Source organism: Parus major, chromosome 8 (assembly GCF_001522545.3).
Source record: "Parus major isolate Abel chromosome 8, Parus_major1.1, whole genome shotgun sequence".
NCBI lineage: Eukaryota > Metazoa > Chordata > Aves > Passeriformes > Paridae > Parus > Parus major.
The window spans coordinates 22,420,276-22,438,982 of NC_031777.1; the positions used below are offsets into that span (position 1 = coordinate 22,420,276).

Genomic DNA, 18,707 nt, shown 5'->3' on the forward strand with positions numbered 1-18,707 from the left:
GGGGGAGTTTCCAGACACCCTCTTTCCCCCCTGCTCCTCCCTCTCTGCTCTGTAAGGATACACTTGCTCTGCCTCAGTTTCTCCATTCAAAAGCACAGCCAGGGTGGGTGCTCCCAAGGGCTCCTTCACCCTGTTTTGGCCATGGTGTAGGGTAGGGGGGGTGGCAGGATGCCAGTGTGCAAACATCTTCCCCAGGTGCTGCCTCGCTCTGTGCCTGCTGTGGCACCCCCTTATCAGCCCCTGCCCGGGTACGTGGTGGCACTGCCGTGGTCTGGCATCTCCCTGGTGCCATCCAGTACCTGCCACAGTGGCAGGAGCAGGCAGGGAACAGCGAGGCAGGCATGGGCACCCACTCCCAACACCGGGTTACTCAGCCCTGGGGCCATGGGATTTGGCCCTGCCCCATGGCAAGGTGTGGAAGCTGCCAGAAAATAGCCTTGTCTTTCCTGGATGGGTGAGTCCCAGTTCTACCATAAACTGGTGTCACCCCATGGGTGGCGTCAGGGCTTCTACGCCTCTTTTCCCTCTCCAAGGATGCAGGAGCTGCCACGAAGCCCTTTCTGGAGGAGTTATAGTGCCCAGGAACCAGATGGCACAGAGCTGGGCACACCTAGTGCTGTCCTCTTCTGCCCCCTGTTTCTGGGATGCTTTGCAGAGGTGGCTCCTGGCACAAACCCTCTCACCATCGCCCCTGTGGGGTGGAGCAGGATCGGGGCGATGCCCGGCCACCTGCTGGCTTCCACCTTTGCAACTCCTCCTAGCCATGGGGTTTCCGTGGGGCAGAAGAGGCAGTTTCTGTGGCACTGAGTTTTGTAAATAACCCTGCACCCACTGGCTTGGCTCCTCCCCTCCACCTGCTGGGAAAACTTGAAGGACCAGTTTCTCCTCGCGGATGCGATTCCTCCCAATTGCCCTTCGCGGCTCTTGGCTGCCCTGGCAGCCAAAATCAGAGCAGTGGGGGGTGAACCGGACTGGCACAGCCTCCTGTGCTCCCACTGTGCCCCTGCCCTCCGTGCCCAAGCACGGCCACAGCCTTTGGGCTCTCCAAGGAGATCCCGTTCCAGCTGCTTCCCCACAAGCCCCGTGGCACATCCCAGCCCACCACCCACCCCCACCAGCTCATGTGGGTGCCACCAGGTACCCCTGCACCTTTTATATCCCTTAGACTCGCCCAGTTCTCCCAGACCGGCACTCTGGGGCGATCAAAAACTGAGAGCACAATGCCGAAAGTTCCCTGAGGGCTTGTGGTGGCAAACAGAAACTTCCTTATTGCCCCGGGAAGACGGCAGGAGATGGATCGAGCACCTGGCACATCTGGGTGCGTGCCAAAGTGGGGGTTCTTCTTTTCCACCTGGGATACAGGGTGAGGGAAGACCTGAGGGCACTCTCCCTGCAGGGGTGTCGGGCAAGCAGCCAGTGCCATGATGGGAGCCGCACACAGACCAAAATTCCCGGAGGTTTGTAGGGTGCACTCTCCATCAGCATCACTTGTCCCGGGGCACTGCAGGCGAAACCCTGTGTGGTGCAGGCGTCTGTGCTGGCAGAGAGTGGGCACTGATCGGCAATTTAGGAAAGGAGCCGCCCCCTCCTTCCTGGGAATTAGCATTGATGGGAACAGGAACATGAAAAGAAGGAGGAACTGCACCTCTTTGGGTTTGTGCTGATAAAGGGAGTAAATAAGAAGCAAAAGCAAACTCATCCAGCATCAGCTGCCCAAGGAGTGTCTGCTGTGGGGAATTTCCCCTGCCTGCTGTAACAGCTGGGTCAGGATGTTCCCAGACTCGGGAGAAGAGGATATCCTTGAAGGGACAGGGTGGTCCAGGGAGAGAAGTGAGGCAATGCACACTTTCCCTGGCACAGACTGCCTGCTTGACTCCCCTTCTCCTCTTTCTCAGAGATAAACCATCCTGAGTGCCAGCCTAACCCCAGCACTGCTTTCAAGGCAGCTCCCTGCCCTAATTATTTTGTTGGGCTAGCAGAGGAGGCGATGCAAGGCTATTCAAAAGGCAGCAGGCTGGAGCTGACATTGCACCTGGCGTGTTAATCATTAATGCCGCACTGGGCAGGAACGCCACAATAACTGGCACAGCAATCCTGGATAGTCAGTTGAAGATTAATTTGCCACCTACGTTAGATGTGCCACAGGAGGTGGCAGCCCTGTGTCTGCAGGCACAGGGATGGGATGGGCTGGGTGCAGGGAAAGGACCCCCCTCACAGCCGGCAACAAAGGGAGAAGCCAAGCAGAGCCCCATCCTGGGAGCAGTTTGGGCACCTTGGCACTTATGAATTTTTATTCATAAATGCTTTTGGTGTTTATGACTTTTTATGAAGCAGAGGGTGCTGAAAATTTAGGATCAGTTCCCTGGGCTGGGATGCAAGTGGCAGGACAGGGCATCACTGACTCCCTTCCATGCAGGGAAGGAGATGGGGCCAGCACACAGAGCATCCTTCTGGTGCTGAGATCTCTCCATTCAAGAGACTGGGTGTGTTATGCCAGAGGACTCTTTTCTCCATCTGTGGGGCACAGAGGAACCCATGTGCCATGGGAAGGGTCAGCCTGGACCTTGTCTGCCACATACCAGCCCGTCATCGGAGCACAGGGACTTCCTGTTCCCCCAGCACAGAGATCTCCAACAAAAAACTATAACGCATAAAAGTAAACACCACCAGAAATTATGCAAAATTCCCCACCCCCTACAGGCTCTGGAAAGGTCAAGTTTCATGCCAACGCTATTTTGCTTTTGTTTAATTATCAGCCAGCTCCTGGGAGGTGGAGCAGCCTGGACAGGTTCTCCTTTGTACGGCTGCACAAAGCCAGGGAGGCCGGGCCGGGGGTGCTGCACGGGCTGGGTGAGAACTGCGGCTCTGGCAGCACGTGCTACAGCTGCTGCCACACGGGGCTGAGCTCTGCCACCACTGGATTGGACTTCCAGGACAGGCAGGAGAGGGGACAGTTGCCCAGCCAGCTCCTGGGACAGTGGTGAATGCTCCAGCACCAGCAGGATGCAGCAGGCAGTGAGCGAGACCCCACAAAAGGGCAGGATGATGAGAGAGGACTCATCTAATGAGCATCCCAGGGACTGAAACCCCTGGGTACTGAACCCTGGCAGCACCAGCACCTGGGGGTCACAAGCTGAGGCTGTCCACCAGCCTGGCACAGCTTCTTTCCTTCAAGGGGTTAACTTGCTTCTACTCTCATCCCTGTTTCAGGAGGGGAGGCTCCTATAAACGCATCAGTTTGCACACACTGACTCCCTGAGGTGGCCACGACATGGAGGCTGTGGGACCTGAGCCCACATCACCCTGCAGGGCTCTGCCCCCGGCACTCAGACTCAACAGATGGATCCTCCTCTCGCCCATGGAGCCCTGGCAGAGACTTGGTGCTGCAGGGTTTGGCTTGCCAGGAGGTGAGAGCCCCTCACCAAGCCCCTGGGACTATGTAAAAAACTTCTGCTAAGGGGTCACCCTGCCAGAAAGCTGTGCTTGGTCCTGGGGAGGGGCTGTCAGCCCAGTCTGGCTGAAGGGATCGGGCAGGGGAGCAGGAGGCAGCAGGATGGGGGTGCAGGTTGCAGCTGGTCCATGCTGGTGGCTGACACTCTCCCAACTACCACTTAATTTCAGTCGTCTCTGCCTCAGAAATGGGTGCATCTCCAGCCCTCAGGGTTCCCTGCTCCACAGAGGCAGAAATTTGGGATGGTCAAGAGGGTGACAAGGCTGTATTTCTCAGGACACAGCAGCTGGAGGTGCCAGGAGGAAGACGGGGGAGAGTTACCAGGCAGCTCGTCAGTTTCCATCACTTGCTGAGCTGAAGATAAAAGTGATAAAGCTTGAGGAGGAAACAGCTCACAAACCTGTGCCAGCCCTGCTGGCACTGCATAGCACCACACAGAGGACCTCTGCTGGCACAGGCCTGGGGCCACTGTTAGCCCATGGCCAGGCCTGTGCAGCCTGGGCAGAGTAAGACACCAGAGGACAGGGGTCTGTCCTTTCCAGGCAGGACCCCAGAGCCAGGGACCCCGGCCCTGTACCCTGCACAGGGCCAACTATGAAACACACAAGGCTCAACAGCTTTGCAATGTTTACTCTTGAAAAAATAATTCAATTCAGAAAGCGTCAAACCCTGATGATGCCACACGCCCAGCCCTGCCATGGCTGCCACTCTGGAGCCTAGCTGGGGGGACAGGGAGGGACAGAGAACAGCACCCTGTGGGCCTGGCCTGGTGTGTGGAGAAGGGGGAGCCTAAAGCCCACCAGTTGAGTCCTGCTGTCACTGAGAGCAGGGAGCCACAGAGCCCTGGTTGGCAGGGGAGGAGAGGGGAACTCATGTTTAGCCATTCCCTATCCCTAGGATCACCTTCCCCAGCCCCAAGAGGAGCTGGGAAGAAGCCAAGCCTGAGCCCTAGCTGAGAAAGGAGAGAGGATGCATTTAGTTTTAAGGGGAAAAGAAACTGAACCTTGGGAACAGAGGTGCCAAGGAAGAGCAATGGAGAGCCATTTGGAAGTTCTTCCAAAGTAGGCCATAGGGAGCAAGCTACTTTTCCTCAGAAAGAAGTCCCTTTTCCACCCTCATAAAAGATCTGCCTTACCCTGAGGGCCAGCACAGGGGCCACCTGCCCACTGGCTGCCAGAGCAGAGCCCCAGACTGGTACTGCAGCCTCAAGGGTGCCACTGCACGTTCTGGTTCCCCTCCTGCATCCATCCATCCCATCCCTGCTGCTGGGGCAGGCATGCAAGGGACTGTGAGGGTCAGAGTCCCCATAGCCATGCTAGGGCTGTGCTGCATCCACACTGGGATCATCTTGGCCAAGAGGAGTTTCCTGGTTCACAAGTTTTCATTCCTGTTCTGGGCAAGGGAGGAAAGCAGGGAACAGAGGGTATAGCCAGGGGGACAAGAGACAAACCTCCCATGACTGTTCCTGTGCAGGCTGGGGGCTGCCAGCCCTCCATGCTGCTTCCTGTTATCCACCCCTTCCCAGGAACAATAAATAAATAAGTTAGTGTAGTGTAGACCCCGATGCTCAGTTCACAGTGAGAAAATGAAGGGGAAGAGCCCCTGTTACCTCAGGGAAAGGGCAGAGCAGAGAATGGATCTCTAGCTGCACAGATGAGAGGAGGAGCTGTACTGAGCAAGGGGCCCAGGACTGACCCCTGGGTGCAGGGACACTAGTACCAAATGGCTGGGGGTGGCAGGGGGCCCTGGGATCCTTCCTAAGGCATGGAACCCCCTCCCTCTCCCTCTGCACAAGGGATGTACCACAATGGGAGGGCCAAGCTGCCCATCCCAGACCAGCTCATACCTTCCCTGCCAGAAACTCATCGAACTAAGGGTGGGGATTCAGGAGAAAAAACTTCCCCTGCCTTCAGCAAAAGCAGAGGATACCAGGGCAGGGAAGATGGGGACAGGGTACAGTACCACAGGCAAGGACCATAGTGCAGCATCTCTCGCTCCAGATGACCCTGGCTCACCCTGCCCCTACACCCAGCGGATGATACCTGCTGGCTGCTCCCATCTCGCTCTGCAAGGCACTTTCACCCCCTCTCCCACGACCCAGGGGCAGGGCTGCTCCCCACAGAGAAGGTGGGTGAGGACAGCCTGAGCCAGAGCACACAGCCTGGTCCACTTCCACCTACAATCACCTCCAGCTTCCAGAACTGACCGTCCTCGTGCTGGGTGTGGGGTGTCCCCTCCGTGTCTGCAGCAAATCCAGCTCCTCTCCAGCATTCCCTTTTCTGTGAGCTGGGCTGCACCAGTACCTGCAGCCCACGGAGCAGAGCCAGTGTGCAGGAAGGTCCAAGCCAGCACATAGTCTTCAAGGTGCATCCATCGTGCAGGTAACAGGAGAGATGCTGGAATATCCCCTCTTCAGCACTGTGTTCACCATGGGGCACAAAGCCAGCAGGCAAGAGTTAATAAATAACACCCAGCTGGCAGGCTGCAGCACTCACACCATGCTGCTTTCTCAGGACTTCAGGGCCAAAAAGGAGAGCAGAGGTGTTTTTTGAGGCCCCCTCTAGCCTCCAGTTGAGCATCTCCTTCCTCCAGCCTTGCCCAGCCAGGGGGCAAAAGGAGCAGCGTTAGTAGAGTGTCTGTGTTAAAAAAAACAAGTTCATGGGATGGGGTAGCATATCTACAGGGAAGGACCCTGTCCTGTGCAAGGGAAAGGGAGACCACAACAGGGGGCTGGAGGGAGCCCAACATCTGCTTTAGCAGCCCAAAACAGGATTCTGTATCCAGTCACCAGCCTCCGAGAGCTGCTGCCAACTCTGTCTCTGCACCGTGGGGGTCTCTGTGCTCCCCCGGTCCCCTCTGCTTCCAGCTGCCAGCCTCACGTCTGCTCTGCTGCTGCAACCGCTGGCACTGCCCCCGCCCCCTCCTCCTTGGCAGGGGGCTCCATGTAGATTGGTGTCACCGACGAGGGCTTCTTGGACCTGCAGGTGAGGGGGCTGGATGGGAGCAGGCATAGCTGATGGTTCCCCTCAGGACCCCAATGGCATGATCTCCTTCCCACTGGGACATCCTCCAACCCTGGGAACCCTCCCGTCCTGCCTTCCACCACACTGGTTAAGGAGTGAAGGTGGTGTCCCCCGAGGATTGGGCTGGGACAGAGGTGGGTGCTGGTGTGTGCCAGGCAGGGGACAGTGCTGTAAGGATGGGGCATTGCTCAGCCCTTCGTGTCCCTGATACTCACGAGTAGGGGGAGGCAGGGACCCCCACCACAAGGAAGTGGTTTTTCTTGCGGAAGAGCCGCCACAGCCCCTTGTGGTTCCCGCGGACGTCCAGGTCCCAGATGTGGAGGCACTAGGATGGTGGGGAGGGAGGAAAAGGCATCAGAGCCTGGGGATGGACACCAGGGCCAGGTGTCCCCTGGCATGGGAAGAGCAGCAATGCCTGCCCTCACTGAGGCACAGCAAAGGCTGCACCCCAAGCCTGGGGTGGCACAGGGCTGCATCCCTCCAGCCACACCAAGAGCTTCAACATCCCCTAGGGACAGCAAGAACCCGTTTGGTGAGCTGTGTCAATGCCATGGGAAAACCCAAGAAAAACAGCCAGGTGTTTCTCAGCGACACAGAGACCAGTGCAGGGCTGAGGACAGGCCATGTCTGGGCCCTCACCTTGGCAAGTTGAGTCCAGGTGGTGAAATCCGCTTCCTGCTCCATCCTGATGAACATGACATAGACCCTGCCCTCGGTGTCGGGCACGAAGGAGTCCTCACAGGGGTTCTTGCTGTGGTCCAAGACCTCAGCCTCACTGTGGAAACAGAAAAAAGGGTGAGAGGGGACCCCATCTTCTCCCTTTTCCCACTGCAGAGTACTTTTGATGTGCAAGACATGGCTGGGGCCACCAGGGCCACCTCTACCCCTCCTTCTGTTCTGGTTGGTTCACCCAGTGTGTCTTGTGGTCTCTCAGCCTTCCAGCAGGCACTCACCCCAGGAGCCGATGAATTTCAGTCTCGTAGTTATCCTTCCTCAAGCTGTTGGAGGAAGAGAGAACACGGAGATCAGGGGACAGTCAGACAGTTTGATCCAAATTTAGGACTGCCCCAGTGTAACACTAAAGACAGCTGGAACTAGTAAATGGAGAGCAGGGACTGACACACATTCTTGAGATGTGGCAGCAAAACCATGACCCTTCAACATGTCCCCCTCAAGCACAGGGTAGCCAAACCCAGCCTTGCAAAAACCACTGCCAGGACTCCCCAGCAGAGGCCAGTGTGCTGATGCAGGAGGTTATGGCCACTCCAGATGGGAGATGACTCCAGCAAAAGGAGACAAGGGTCAGACCAAGCAACTGTTTCATCAAGGGCTCATTGTGATTAGCACTTACCTCTCCACATTTTTAAGCTGGACATTTGGAACTGTGTTGAACTTGTGCTTCTTGAAATAGGCTTCCTGGGAGAAAGAGAGAGGGCAGGGAAGGAAAACCAGGTTTGATCATGGGTCAGCAATACCTGGAGATGAGCTCAAGCATCCCCACTACCTGGGGAGGTGTCTGAGTCAGAGCTCAGCAGCAGGACAGCGCCTGGGGGCTGCGGGAGGTCACTCACGTGGAAGTAGCCGTTCATGTTGAGCCCCACGATGCCAAAGTGGTAGGAGCGCGAGATGTCCGGGATGATGCACTCCCGACCCTTCCGCTGCTCAGGCATCCGCATCCACATGTCCCAGTCCCAGAGCTGGGGAGGGGAAACTGCTGCTCACACTCAACTCTGAGGACAGGCTTTGGCAATGTGGCAGTCCAGGGACCTTTCTGGGTGCCCACACCAGGTCAAGCCCCTTTGGCCCCAGCTCTGTGGATGGTTATGTGTCTCCTCAAGTCACTGCCTGTCCCAAATCCATTCTGCTTGGGCAGAATCCTTCCCAGTATAAGCACAGGGATTAGCCTATCCAGGAGCTCTACACCCAGGAACTGGGTGAAGATCAGGGATTGCTGATGGGCAGAGATGGAGGCGTAGAAGAAAGGATCCTTCCAAGGTACTCACCTTCTCAGGGGTTGGCCACTTTGGCTCCAGCTCGTCCTTGTACAGGCTCTTCCGGAGCACCCATCCCAGGCCTGGCATGGTTTCCACACGGTACAGGAGTGAGGGGTCCTCAGCTGTGTGCTCATAGCCCTGCAGGGTTATGGGGAGTGCTCAGCACACTGAATGCAACTGCCCCCCACCAAAAGAAGGCAGGCATTGTGCTCCATTGAGTTTCTTATCATGGCAAGAAGGGAACAGCCACTGGAAACCACATGGCAGGGACAGGAGGGTGATTTGCAGGGGCACTTCTGAAGAGTCCAGGGCTGGGGAGAAAGACTCATTTAGGATGACAGTGGGGACACACACTTTGCTTCAAAGATGGAACCTGGACCCCAGTCTGACATGGAAACAACACAGGGCAGAGGTGGCCCTGCTCCACCATCCTTCCCTGACCCACCTGGTCATTCCAAGCAGAGATGCAGTACAGGCTCTCATCCTCCTCCAGAAGGTGTATTGACTGGCTCAGAAAGCTGAGGAAAGAGTTGACCCTAGTCACACACCCTTCTACCATGCAAACCAAGGTAAACCCTCCACCAAGAATGAGTCACCCCCAACTGCTGGAACCACTTATCCCAATTTTTGGCCCGAGACAGCTGATGCTGCTGGGAGAGCAGGGGAGGAGCACCCAAACAAACTAAGCTGCATCTCACCACGGGGAAAGGACAGCACTGTCTCCTGCCCATCAGTCTCTTTTCCTTAAGAGGAAACAGGAGCCTCATTAGACACTGCCCCTGTCCTCTGGCTATGGGGCAGCTCCAACCATGTGAATTGATCAGTGTCCCCAAAAAGCCAACCAGGAAGTGATCTCCAACCTTGAAGACACCCTGCACTGATTGCCAGGACAGTGGCCTCAGACTCTGAAGGCAGATCTCAGTTATGGCTTTTGTCTGGGGTCTGCTCAGCCTCAGGTAAGTGAGCTACAGCAGGCAGGGATCTGGCCTCCCCTGAGCATCCAGAGAGCTTCCAGGAAATGATCCCACACAGGAACCCCCAACTTTACCTGAAGAAGTCAACAGAAATGTCAAGGTCTTCCTCCAGAACCACAGCAAATTTAGCATCCTGTAGGGCAAGGAGAACATCAGAGGGATGGAGATGAACAGGACAGAGCAAAGACACAAGCAGTGTGCTGTGTCTGTGCAGTTCCTTGCCCTGAAGGACTAATCCCAGCTCCTGTGGGACTGGGATCACAAATGCCAGGGGAAGGCTGTACTGTAGCAGTGTCACTCACCGGGAACAGGTTGAAGGTTGCAGTCAGACTGGCTTTGTAGTGCTACAAGAAAAGACAATCATTGCCTGTGATAGCATCAGCATGGCACACAGATCTGGGGCTAAGCCTGCCTCCCTCAAATGCTATCCGAGGTCCCTGGAAATAACTGTCTCAGGGTTTGGAAAGCTCTCTCACCTGGGAAACTCTGGCATTTTTAATGCTGATGGGAGTGTGCTGTATTCCTGAGAGGCCAAACAGCTCCACGACATCCATTGGCTCCTGCGAGGGAAAAGTACAAAGCTCATCAAACGTGTGGGTCATTCTCCTCTCCCCTGCCAGTGTCAGCTCCCCAGGCCAAGAGGAACATCCCCTGAATGTGGCTGTCTTCTTGGAGACTAGTGAGGCTCAATATAGACCCTGCAGCACAGAACTTGCCAAACCCTCATGGCCCTTCAATACCACCATGACTTTGTTAGCTCATTTTGCAGACCCAAAGTTGTGTCCAAGAATATGTGAGAGGTCCCAGATTCCCAGCCCTCCAAAGACAGTGCAGAAAGAAAACAGGTGTTACCAGGACCACCTAGCAGCTGCTTAATGGCAAAACCACAATCAACTCAATTTTCTCTCATGGTTGCCAAGAGAAGGACCTTTCTGACCAAGTACAGGGGTCAGAAGTAATCCAGATTTGGGCTGACATATCTCTGCCCCAAGAAGGAGCCACCGATGTCTTCTCCATGCCCTTACTGTATATCCCACCTCCTAGCCACAAAAAAAAGAAGGAGCTCCCATTGTACCAACCCTTCCCCCTTTCCCTGGTATCCACCATGGCGGCTCGAGCATCCAGGCTGCCCCCTCGTAGCTAAGGGATGCTGCTCCAGTTGCCATGGCAATGGATGCTGCTATCTTTAACTGCTCTGATGTGGTGCAGCAAGAGCCTGCATAAACAAGCCAGCTCCCCCAGCCCCACAGTGTGGCAGTGGTGGGAGAGACCTGCAAGGGAACAGTTGTCTCCATCCCAGGGCAACCAGGCAGTACCTCATTGGATGCTGCAGAGATGAGGCCTAGCTCCTGAGATCTACTAAGATCTCACATGCCTGTCCCAGAGTACATTCCATTGCCAGAGAGACAGGGCTTTCAGTGGGACCCTCCAGGGCTATACAAGGTTGAGTGAGAGGAAGGTCTTTGCCTCTAAAGGGCCAGTTCTCCTTCACCTGACCCCAGCTTTCAGGAACCCCAAGCTTTGAGCCTTAGGAAAACACACTGTGTCTCTTCACCTCTTTCTGAGAATGGAGCTGGACAGGCATGGCTGGACTGGTTTGTTCCTCTCCATGTGAACCAACTGGACAAGTGGTGTTACACCCTGAGCCTGCTCAAGGGGCTGGCCATGCTCATCAAGTGAGAAAAAGGGATGGGGAGAGCCCAGCATAACCACCATGTGCCATTCCTGCACACCAACCCCCCTCCTGACATGGTCAGCCTTGGGCTTTGGGAAAGGCCAAGGCAGCTTTATCCATGGCTTGGGTGATTTTGGCTGACTTTGTGTAGGAGCAGGTGAGGAGCAGTGTGACACACTGCAGGAGGAAGGTGACAAGGCTCTCAACTTGCCACCCTCCAAGGACTGGGCCAGCACTGGGCTGGGGGAGCACAGAGCTGGCCACAGGGATCTCTGGCAATGCCCTCACCTCATAGTACCCATCGATGAAGACTGTGATCATCTGTGGATTGACGCCCTGAGCCGACAGCAAGGAACGCAGCATCCTGAGGAGAGACGGAGGGGCCTGAGCGCAGCACAGCCCCAGTGGGCACAGGCCCTGCAGCACAGGGGTATGGATCCCTTGGGGTGGGGGAAAGTGTGCATGATTAGGGGAACAGGACCCACCTACACCTTCCCTTTTCCTCCCCCAGGGTCTGCCCTTGGTGCTCATGCAACTCCAGGAGGAAGCTGGATCCTGCCAGCAGGAGAAAGGGAAGGGCCTGGGCCATGCCTGGTCTTGTGGCACAGAGCAGAGGAGCCGTGCCCTCTGGGAGTGCTTACCTGTACAGGTAGTTGGGGCGGTTCCCTGCAATGACAGCTACTGGCACGTCAAAGACTTTATTGTCTTTAAGCTGGAAGAGAACAATGTGTGTGAGTGAGGGTGGGAGAGGCCATGCAAACTAAAATGATGCTATGCTTTTACACCACTGAGAGGAGGACCCAAGGGGTAGGGACCACTGTTAGGACAGCAGAGCTGCATAGTCCTACCTCTTGGCTCAGGGCCACACCAACCAACCAGGATGCCCTCAGCACTACTGGAGACCCTGCCAGCTTCCCTTCTTCACCTCACCTCACCTCTGACCCAGCTCCAAAATCCCACTTTGCATTCACTCAGAGACCTGTGTCTTAACCCTTCAGCACCGTGCCAAGGACAAGTCCAAAAGTCACGATAGCTGCTCTGTCTCTAGATGTTCAGGCTCTGCTACTTACACTGATATCCCTAGAATAGGGTAACTATTCCTGGCAACTCAGAGCAAAGGAATTCCCCTGCCCCAGCATGACCTGCCCTCAAATATTCACCTCACCTTTGCTGGGGCCAAGGGCTTGCCCAGGGGCAGTTTGCATCACTCAGCTGGTGCTTAAGGACAGTGCTCTGCATCAGTTGCAAAACACACCTGGTCCAGCCCAGCCCTCTCTCCTGGAGCCTCCCTGAACACTCTGCCCCTGCACTCACAGGATCAGGGTTGAACTCGATGGGTGTGGGGTCTTTGCAGCTGCAGACGCTGCCGTAACCTTCCACTTTGCTGCAGAACCTCTTGCGGCGCCGGTTCAGCTCCGTGTCGGGCCAATGGCACTCAGCATCTGGAGTGCAAGGAGCAAAAACAGACCTGTCACCCCCACAGACCCACCCTGAGTGCTCCAGGCTGGGATACCACACACACGGCTCTCCCTGGGCTGAGCCAGCAAGCCAGTCCTCAGCAATGAACAAGGAACACTCTGGATGCCAGATCCATGGATCATGGATCCCAGGAGCCATGCAGAGCCCAACCCCACCTCTGGCCTCTCTGAGCAGCAGTGGGTTGTCCAAGGCCAACAGTCAAAAAACAGACCAGGTCTGATTTGGAGAGGTGGCAATTGGCAATGTTCCCTCTTCTCCACCTTCACCTTTCTCAACAACCATGCCAGGAATTGCCATGGAAGCAGGAAGAAAGGGAGCTAAGCCCATTTTAAAAGTTACCACCACCATCATCATCTCAAAAAGCCTTAAATCCAGGCCCATGCCTTTGACTTAAAATCAGGCAGCATGGAGATGTCTCCCAGGAAAACCACAGAGCAGACTGTACTTCCTACCTTCCACAGATGTCAGGTGAACTTCTGTCTTCAGCAGAACGGGATCACCCCATGTCGAGAGGGCAGGTGACTTGGCGTGCTTCTCCCCATACACTTCTCCTGGAGCAGGAACACAGGGTCAGGACTGCCTGCAAGGGCCCAGCCCCACTTTGTCAAGGCATGACCAGGGGCTGTCAGCCTGAGGCACAGCTTGACACCTTTTCCCATTGGCCTCTGGCAAACTGGTGAAGGAACATGCTCTGCCTCCATACCTTCCCTCACCCCCAGGAATGGAGCTGACACTCTGTGACTTGCTCCCTGCTCATAGAGCCTGTTGGGGATGGGCTGGGTTTGTCCTTACCTGGTTTCTCCCAAAGAAAGGAGCCACAAACCCTCTCCCAGCCTGTGCAAAACTCACCCCCCTTCTTCCCCACAAATGTCCACATGTCTCTCCAGCTCAGGAATGGTGCAACTTGGCTCCCCAGGCTTTTCAGGACATTCTTGGCTGTCTCCTTGAGGTGAAAGGAGCCTTCATCCTGGAACAAAACACAACCCTGCAGCTGAGGTCTGGCTCCTGACAGGGAAAAGTCTCCCATCAATACTGAAAGGGTACAGGGCCCACTCCTACCCTTGAACCAGTTAAGCCAGAAACCTTCAGGGCCTATGTACCACTAAAGCTGTCAGTGACTTTGCGATGACCCACAGGGTCGTCAGAGGAATCATGGACTCCTGTTTCTTTGTTGTTTTCAAGCAGGGCCATGTGTTAAGTAACACTTCACACAGCTAAAAGTGATACCTTGAAGCAGCACAGTGCTGCTTGCACAGCAGCCCAGACCTAGCACAGTCCACAGGGCCCTTGTAAAGCCTGGAACTGGGAGCCAGAAGGATCCCACCACATCCTCGTATTTCCTCACGTCCATTCTCCACCTAACCCCTTGTCTATTGCTGTGGGCTCTCACACATCTACTTTTTGCTCTCCTGCTTTGCTGGGCACAGCAGTACCTGCAGCAAGAAGGGAGAGCAAGAGGACAAGGGAGGTGATCCAGAGAGGGAGTCACAGCCCCATGGGGATGTGACATTTAATCCTGGGAATGCCTGATGACATTCAGGAGGCTACTGCCCAGATGAGCTTCAGGACATCCCAACTCAAGATGACTTTTTTTGATATTAGGGTCACGTACCTTAATGGTAAATATCAGGATCCGGCCCCGGGCAACCATGTTGAGGAAAAGTACCATGGCTTCATCTTCATGGGGGGAATAGGTGTCAAAGACCCTCTTGGCCATCACGTGACCCTGTTGGTATTCATACGTCAGATGGGTCTTAAATACTACATGGTATGGACACATAGAATTATGGAAATCTGCCCTGGAAGCCTCATTCCCTGAGCAACACAGGGAGTGGCTTTTCCGGTATGCCAGGGAGTTAGTCCCCAGAGTTAGCTCCCAGGCAAGTTCAGCCCTCAGGCCTTTCTGCAGGAAGGTTCATGGGAAGCATCACCCAACCTCACAACTCCTCCCCTGCCCACTCCTGGAGAACAGCAGGCAGCACAAGCAAACCCTGCAGGGACTCTCTAGGTGACCGTGCCATGCTCTGCAAACTGCACACAAAAAGCAATCAGGGACTTCCCTCCTGGCTGCCCCTGGCCTCAGGTACCCAACAGCTCAGGAGCAAGGACAAACTGCCCAGTAAGACATGGGGATGTTTTACCGTGGCCTGATTTAAGACGATGACATGGATCCCTCTTCCCTGCTCCCGAGCCTCATCTTCCAGGACCTGCAAGTGGATAAATGATGAGAATCATATGCCAAGACTTCTTCTTATTCCCTGCCCGTTCTGCACAGCAGAGCCCCCAGACAAGAGGCAAATCTCTTTGGCTTTGCTCGTGGCAGTGATGGGTGCCAGAGTAGAAGTCCTGGAAGCAGAACTTCTTGCCAGCCACTGAAGTGCTCTCACCACTGCTGTTTGTGGCTTCACCCGTCCAGCCCTGTCCACCCTCTGCTCACAGGACAGCCAGCACCTGCCACTCACCGTCGTCCCATCCACGGCCACATAGACCTTTGACCGGCTGGAGTACACCTCCACATCCAGGACCTTCTTGTTGTTGACAGGGTGCCTGGGGACCTCCACATTCAGCATCTCGTCATCTACAGCAGGGAAATTCGCAGTTTCAATTAGTCAAGGCACCTCTAGCTTGTCCCTGCTAACCCAGCCAAACCTCCAGAAGGCACCCCAGCCCAAGGAGTCATGGGTTGGAATTTACAGGGATGGTAGGTAAGGGGAAATACCAAATGACAACAGCTCTGGCCTCAGCTGACCCCAGAGATCTCTGCAGCCAAATGTGCTAAAGTCTTCAGTAGACAGACTAGGAAGGGAGCAGCATTTTCTATTAATTTTTGTAAAACCCACATGCACAGATCTGTTTTTTGTGATGTAGCTGGTCACTAGTTAGCCCTGACTTAAAGAAACCCTCCTGTTTCGTTTCTTTCAAAGCACACCAGGATGCTGCCCCTCACCATAGTCCTGTGCAGACTCCTCTTCCTCCTCATAAGCAGCTCTCCTGGTGTCCAAGATCAGCTTGATGTTCACAATTACGGTCACAAGCAGGAAGAGGACAGCACCTGTCTGCAATGCAGGATGTTTTGTGTTAGAAATTTGTAAGTAACAATCCCAAATCCAGCCTGCCTTGGCATGGGCTGCAGGGCATCCCAAGGAGATCCTGCATGGGATCACAAACATCTAACATTTCCCCTGATTTCTTCTGAGGAAAGCAAAAAGAAATACCGGTGACTGAGTTTCATGATGAAATGCATTCTTCAGCTGGAGAGCACTGACTCCTTGACATGTAAGAATTAACCCACCTCCAATGTATCCCTGCTCCCAGATCTGTGAGCAGATTCCTGCTAAATTATTGCATCAAGGTTGAGGGGCCCTGCAGGCAAATAGTTTGGTAATTCAGTTACAGCTCCCAAGGTAACCTTAACTTCTGCCTCTGCTGCAGCATCACTGCTCTCATCTGTCCCTCTGGAACCAGAGGATGCACTCAGGGTATTCAGCAGAGAGGAGATGCTGTGCAGCTGAATCAAACAAAGGGAAGAAGCTGAGGTCTGATTTCAGGAAACTGCACTTTACCACAGGCTGCAGAGACCTGCCTGCAGCTTACTATCTGCAGCAAACTTCAACTGCAACCCTTGTGGACGCTGACACGTTGGGCTTGGGAAGGTCTGGGGGCTGTGGAACAGACCCTTGATTCTCTGAGGTCATTAATGGGGCTGGGATCACACACTGGCCTGTCCTCAGTGAGAGGCAATAAAAGGATTCCTGCCCTGTCTGTCCAGCTCCTGCCTCAAAGCTCTGTGTTGCTGCTACCTCTGCCAAGCAGGTTCAAGGAGTAACTGAGGAAAATGGAAAACCAGCAATAAGGCAACAGGATGGTATAAATGTCGCTATGGCATTTTGGCTTGTTAATTTGCTGTTGACTCAGGACTATGAACATCTTTTGGGATCTGTGCACAGAAAGCTTTTAATTAAGCATGAACAGAGCCATGTGCTCATGGAGAGGCAGCAAGGCCACCTCACCAACCTGCCCAGACCTTCTGCCCTGATCAGCACTGGGGACATGAGGGAACAGCCCTGGTGACCAAAGTGAATAAGGCAATCAGGAATAAGAATTAAGCAAGACCAGCAGCCAGATCTAGCAGAGCTGGCTTAGTCAAAGCCAACTGATGAATGCTTGGCTGCTGTAGACCTGGCTATTCCATACCTGCAGCTCTGGTCTACCTATTTTAAGCCAAATTTTCATCTGTGTTTTAAGCAATGCCGCGAAGTACAGAGATGTGTGCAGGCTCTAGCCCATTGCTCCAGCATGGTGAGCAATGCCTGCCTGAATGACCAGACCCATTCCCAAGCCTTGAACACCCTATCAAACACAGAACTGAGCAGTCTTCTTGCCCAGGGAGCCCTCAAAAGCTTTTGTCCTCCCAGGCACATGCAAGGCCCTCTCCTGCTCCCTTCCACAGCAACCAACTGCTAGATCTCATGAGATCCTCTGGGGAAAGGCCCCTGTTCTGTGTTTTGCTGCCATGAGACCAAATCTTCCTGTCCTTACAACCTCAGGTACCCCCCAGGACACCGTCTCCACCAAGGATTAGCTGTTTTACAGCACAAGCAACCAAGCCTGAGGCTTTCCCAGACACCAGCTGCCTCAGGGGCATAAGATCCTATTACCAAGCCCTATTTTTTGTGTCCACCCGTTGTGCCTTATACCCAGCTTGGTTTGCAAATCAAACAACTAAAGGCTGAACCCTGCAGCACTCAGCATGGGTCCAGAGCCAGAATGGGAGCAATCAGTCTGTTTCTAGCTAAAAACTTCCCAAGGCCACTTAGATAATTGTATCTCTCATGGCGACTCAACAGGTCTGCTGGCAACTGAAAGGAGCTGCTACACCTGGCAGACCCTTCCACACACAGGTACTTGGAAGCAGCTTCTTGGGGAACAAGTTACGCTTCTTCAGCATGTTAGGTCACCCAGACTGCCAGCAGACATGCTTCCACCCATGCAGCCGCTCCATAAACTTGTAAATCCTGTAGATTATCCTTCCTAATCTACTGCAGGGCCGCGGGTGACTCACCTGACACAGCTTCCGCAGTGCACGCTGGTTCATCAGCTTGTACTTCCAGGCAAGGTACCAGCTCCGCTTCTTGTGGGGCTTCACAGTGGGGTTGGGTTTCCACTCGTCCATCGTCCCGGTGGCCGGCACGGGGGCAGCCGTGTGGGGCGGGGGTCAGGACATGTGCTGCTCTCCTCTCGTGTCCATCGGGGCTCCCTGCCAGGAGGGGTGAAGGTGACGGAGTTGCCTTCAAACCCTCTCCCCAGTAAAGACAGAGCCTGGCACAAACGTTGGCTGTGGACAGCACTGATGTGCCATGGGCAAAAGCCCTTTGGAGCCTCCCTGCCTGCCTGAACTCCCCCTGGGAGCAATGCAGGAGGCCAGGCTTTGCTGCAGAGTGAGGGGAAGCCCCTGAACCCATCGGACAGTGACTGCCTCTGCTCCAGGCCAACCCCTCAGCGAGGCTGCTGCAGTGCCACGGGCCCGCTCCCACGCTCTGGGAAAGAGAAGCAGCCCAAAGTCACAAGCAGACAATAAATCCCGGACCATCGATCGTTATGGAATGGGCCATCATTGGCCATATGTGCCAGCGGGGTCCTTGCTGGAGAGACACGCTCCCCGCTAACAGCCCCGTCCCCGCTATCGGGGTGCAGCCAGCCGGACACGGGGAGCAGCACCGGGCCAGCGTCCCGCTGGAGCTCCGGGCACCCCCGGGCAGAGGAGCTGTGCCAGCGGGAGGCCAGGCGCCCTGCGGGGAGCAAAGCGCTGGGCCTGGGCGGGATGTGGAGCCCCGGCAGAGCCAGGGACCTGTCCGGAGCACAGCGTGCCCCAGCAAGGCCAGGCAGGGCGGGGAGAGGGGCGCCGAGAGGCCCGGAGGCACTCTGGGGGAGGAGGTGGCGAAGGGCACCCAGGCGCTCCGGGCCGGGCGGGAGAGGCGGGTGTCTGAGGGCGGCAACGAGAGGCGGCGGGGAGAGAGGGACCCAGGCGCTTCGGGACCGCGGGGAGTCCGGGGAGAGCCGGAAGGCGTGTGCCGGCCGCGTTACTCACGGGGAGGCTGAGGCGGGGCGGGC

At 55.4% G+C, this 18,707-nt stretch overlaps 1 protein-coding gene across 1 annotated transcript; it reads right to left on the reverse strand.

Annotated features, from left to right (window-relative positions):
- Positions 1 to 2,657: 2,657 nt before the first annotated feature.
- Positions 2,658 to 18,707, reverse strand: POMGNT1 (protein O-linked mannose N-acetylglucosaminyltransferase 1 (beta 1,2-)). The gene is made up of 22 exons (XM_015636596.3): positions 18,685 to 18,707; positions 17,659 to 17,853; positions 15,544 to 15,652; positions 15,059 to 15,174; positions 14,738 to 14,803; positions 14,209 to 14,322; positions 13,446 to 13,563; positions 13,049 to 13,147; positions 12,432 to 12,559; positions 11,759 to 11,829; positions 11,406 to 11,481; positions 9,919 to 10,002; positions 9,745 to 9,786; positions 9,517 to 9,575; positions 8,914 to 8,986; positions 8,478 to 8,606; positions 8,046 to 8,171; positions 7,826 to 7,890; positions 7,428 to 7,472; positions 7,114 to 7,249; positions 6,690 to 6,799; positions 2,658 to 6,429 (listed from the first exon to the last, which is right to left on the reverse strand). Exons 2-22 carry the CDS (start codon positions 17,767 to 17,769, stop codon positions 6,327 to 6,329), a joined length of 1,980 nt encoding a protein of 659 aa, XP_015492082.1. The 5' UTR covers positions 17,770 to 17,853; positions 18,685 to 18,707; the 3' UTR covers positions 2,658 to 6,326.

Excerpts from the sequence above, each read along its gene's own strand:
- POMGNT1 (XM_015636596.3), bottom strand. The coding sequence starts at position 17,769 with ATGGACGAGTGGAAACCCAACCCCACTGTGAAGCCCCACAAGAAGCGG. Across the intron at positions 11,482-11,758 it reads CGCCCCAACTACCTGTACAG|GATGCTGCGTTCCTTGCTGT; the intron begins GTAAGCACTCCC and ends GTCTCTCCTCAG. Across the intron at positions 9,787-9,918 it reads AAAATGCCAGAGTTTCCCAG|CACTACAAAGCCAGTCTGAC; the intron begins GTGAGAGAGCTT and ends CTTTTCTTGTAG.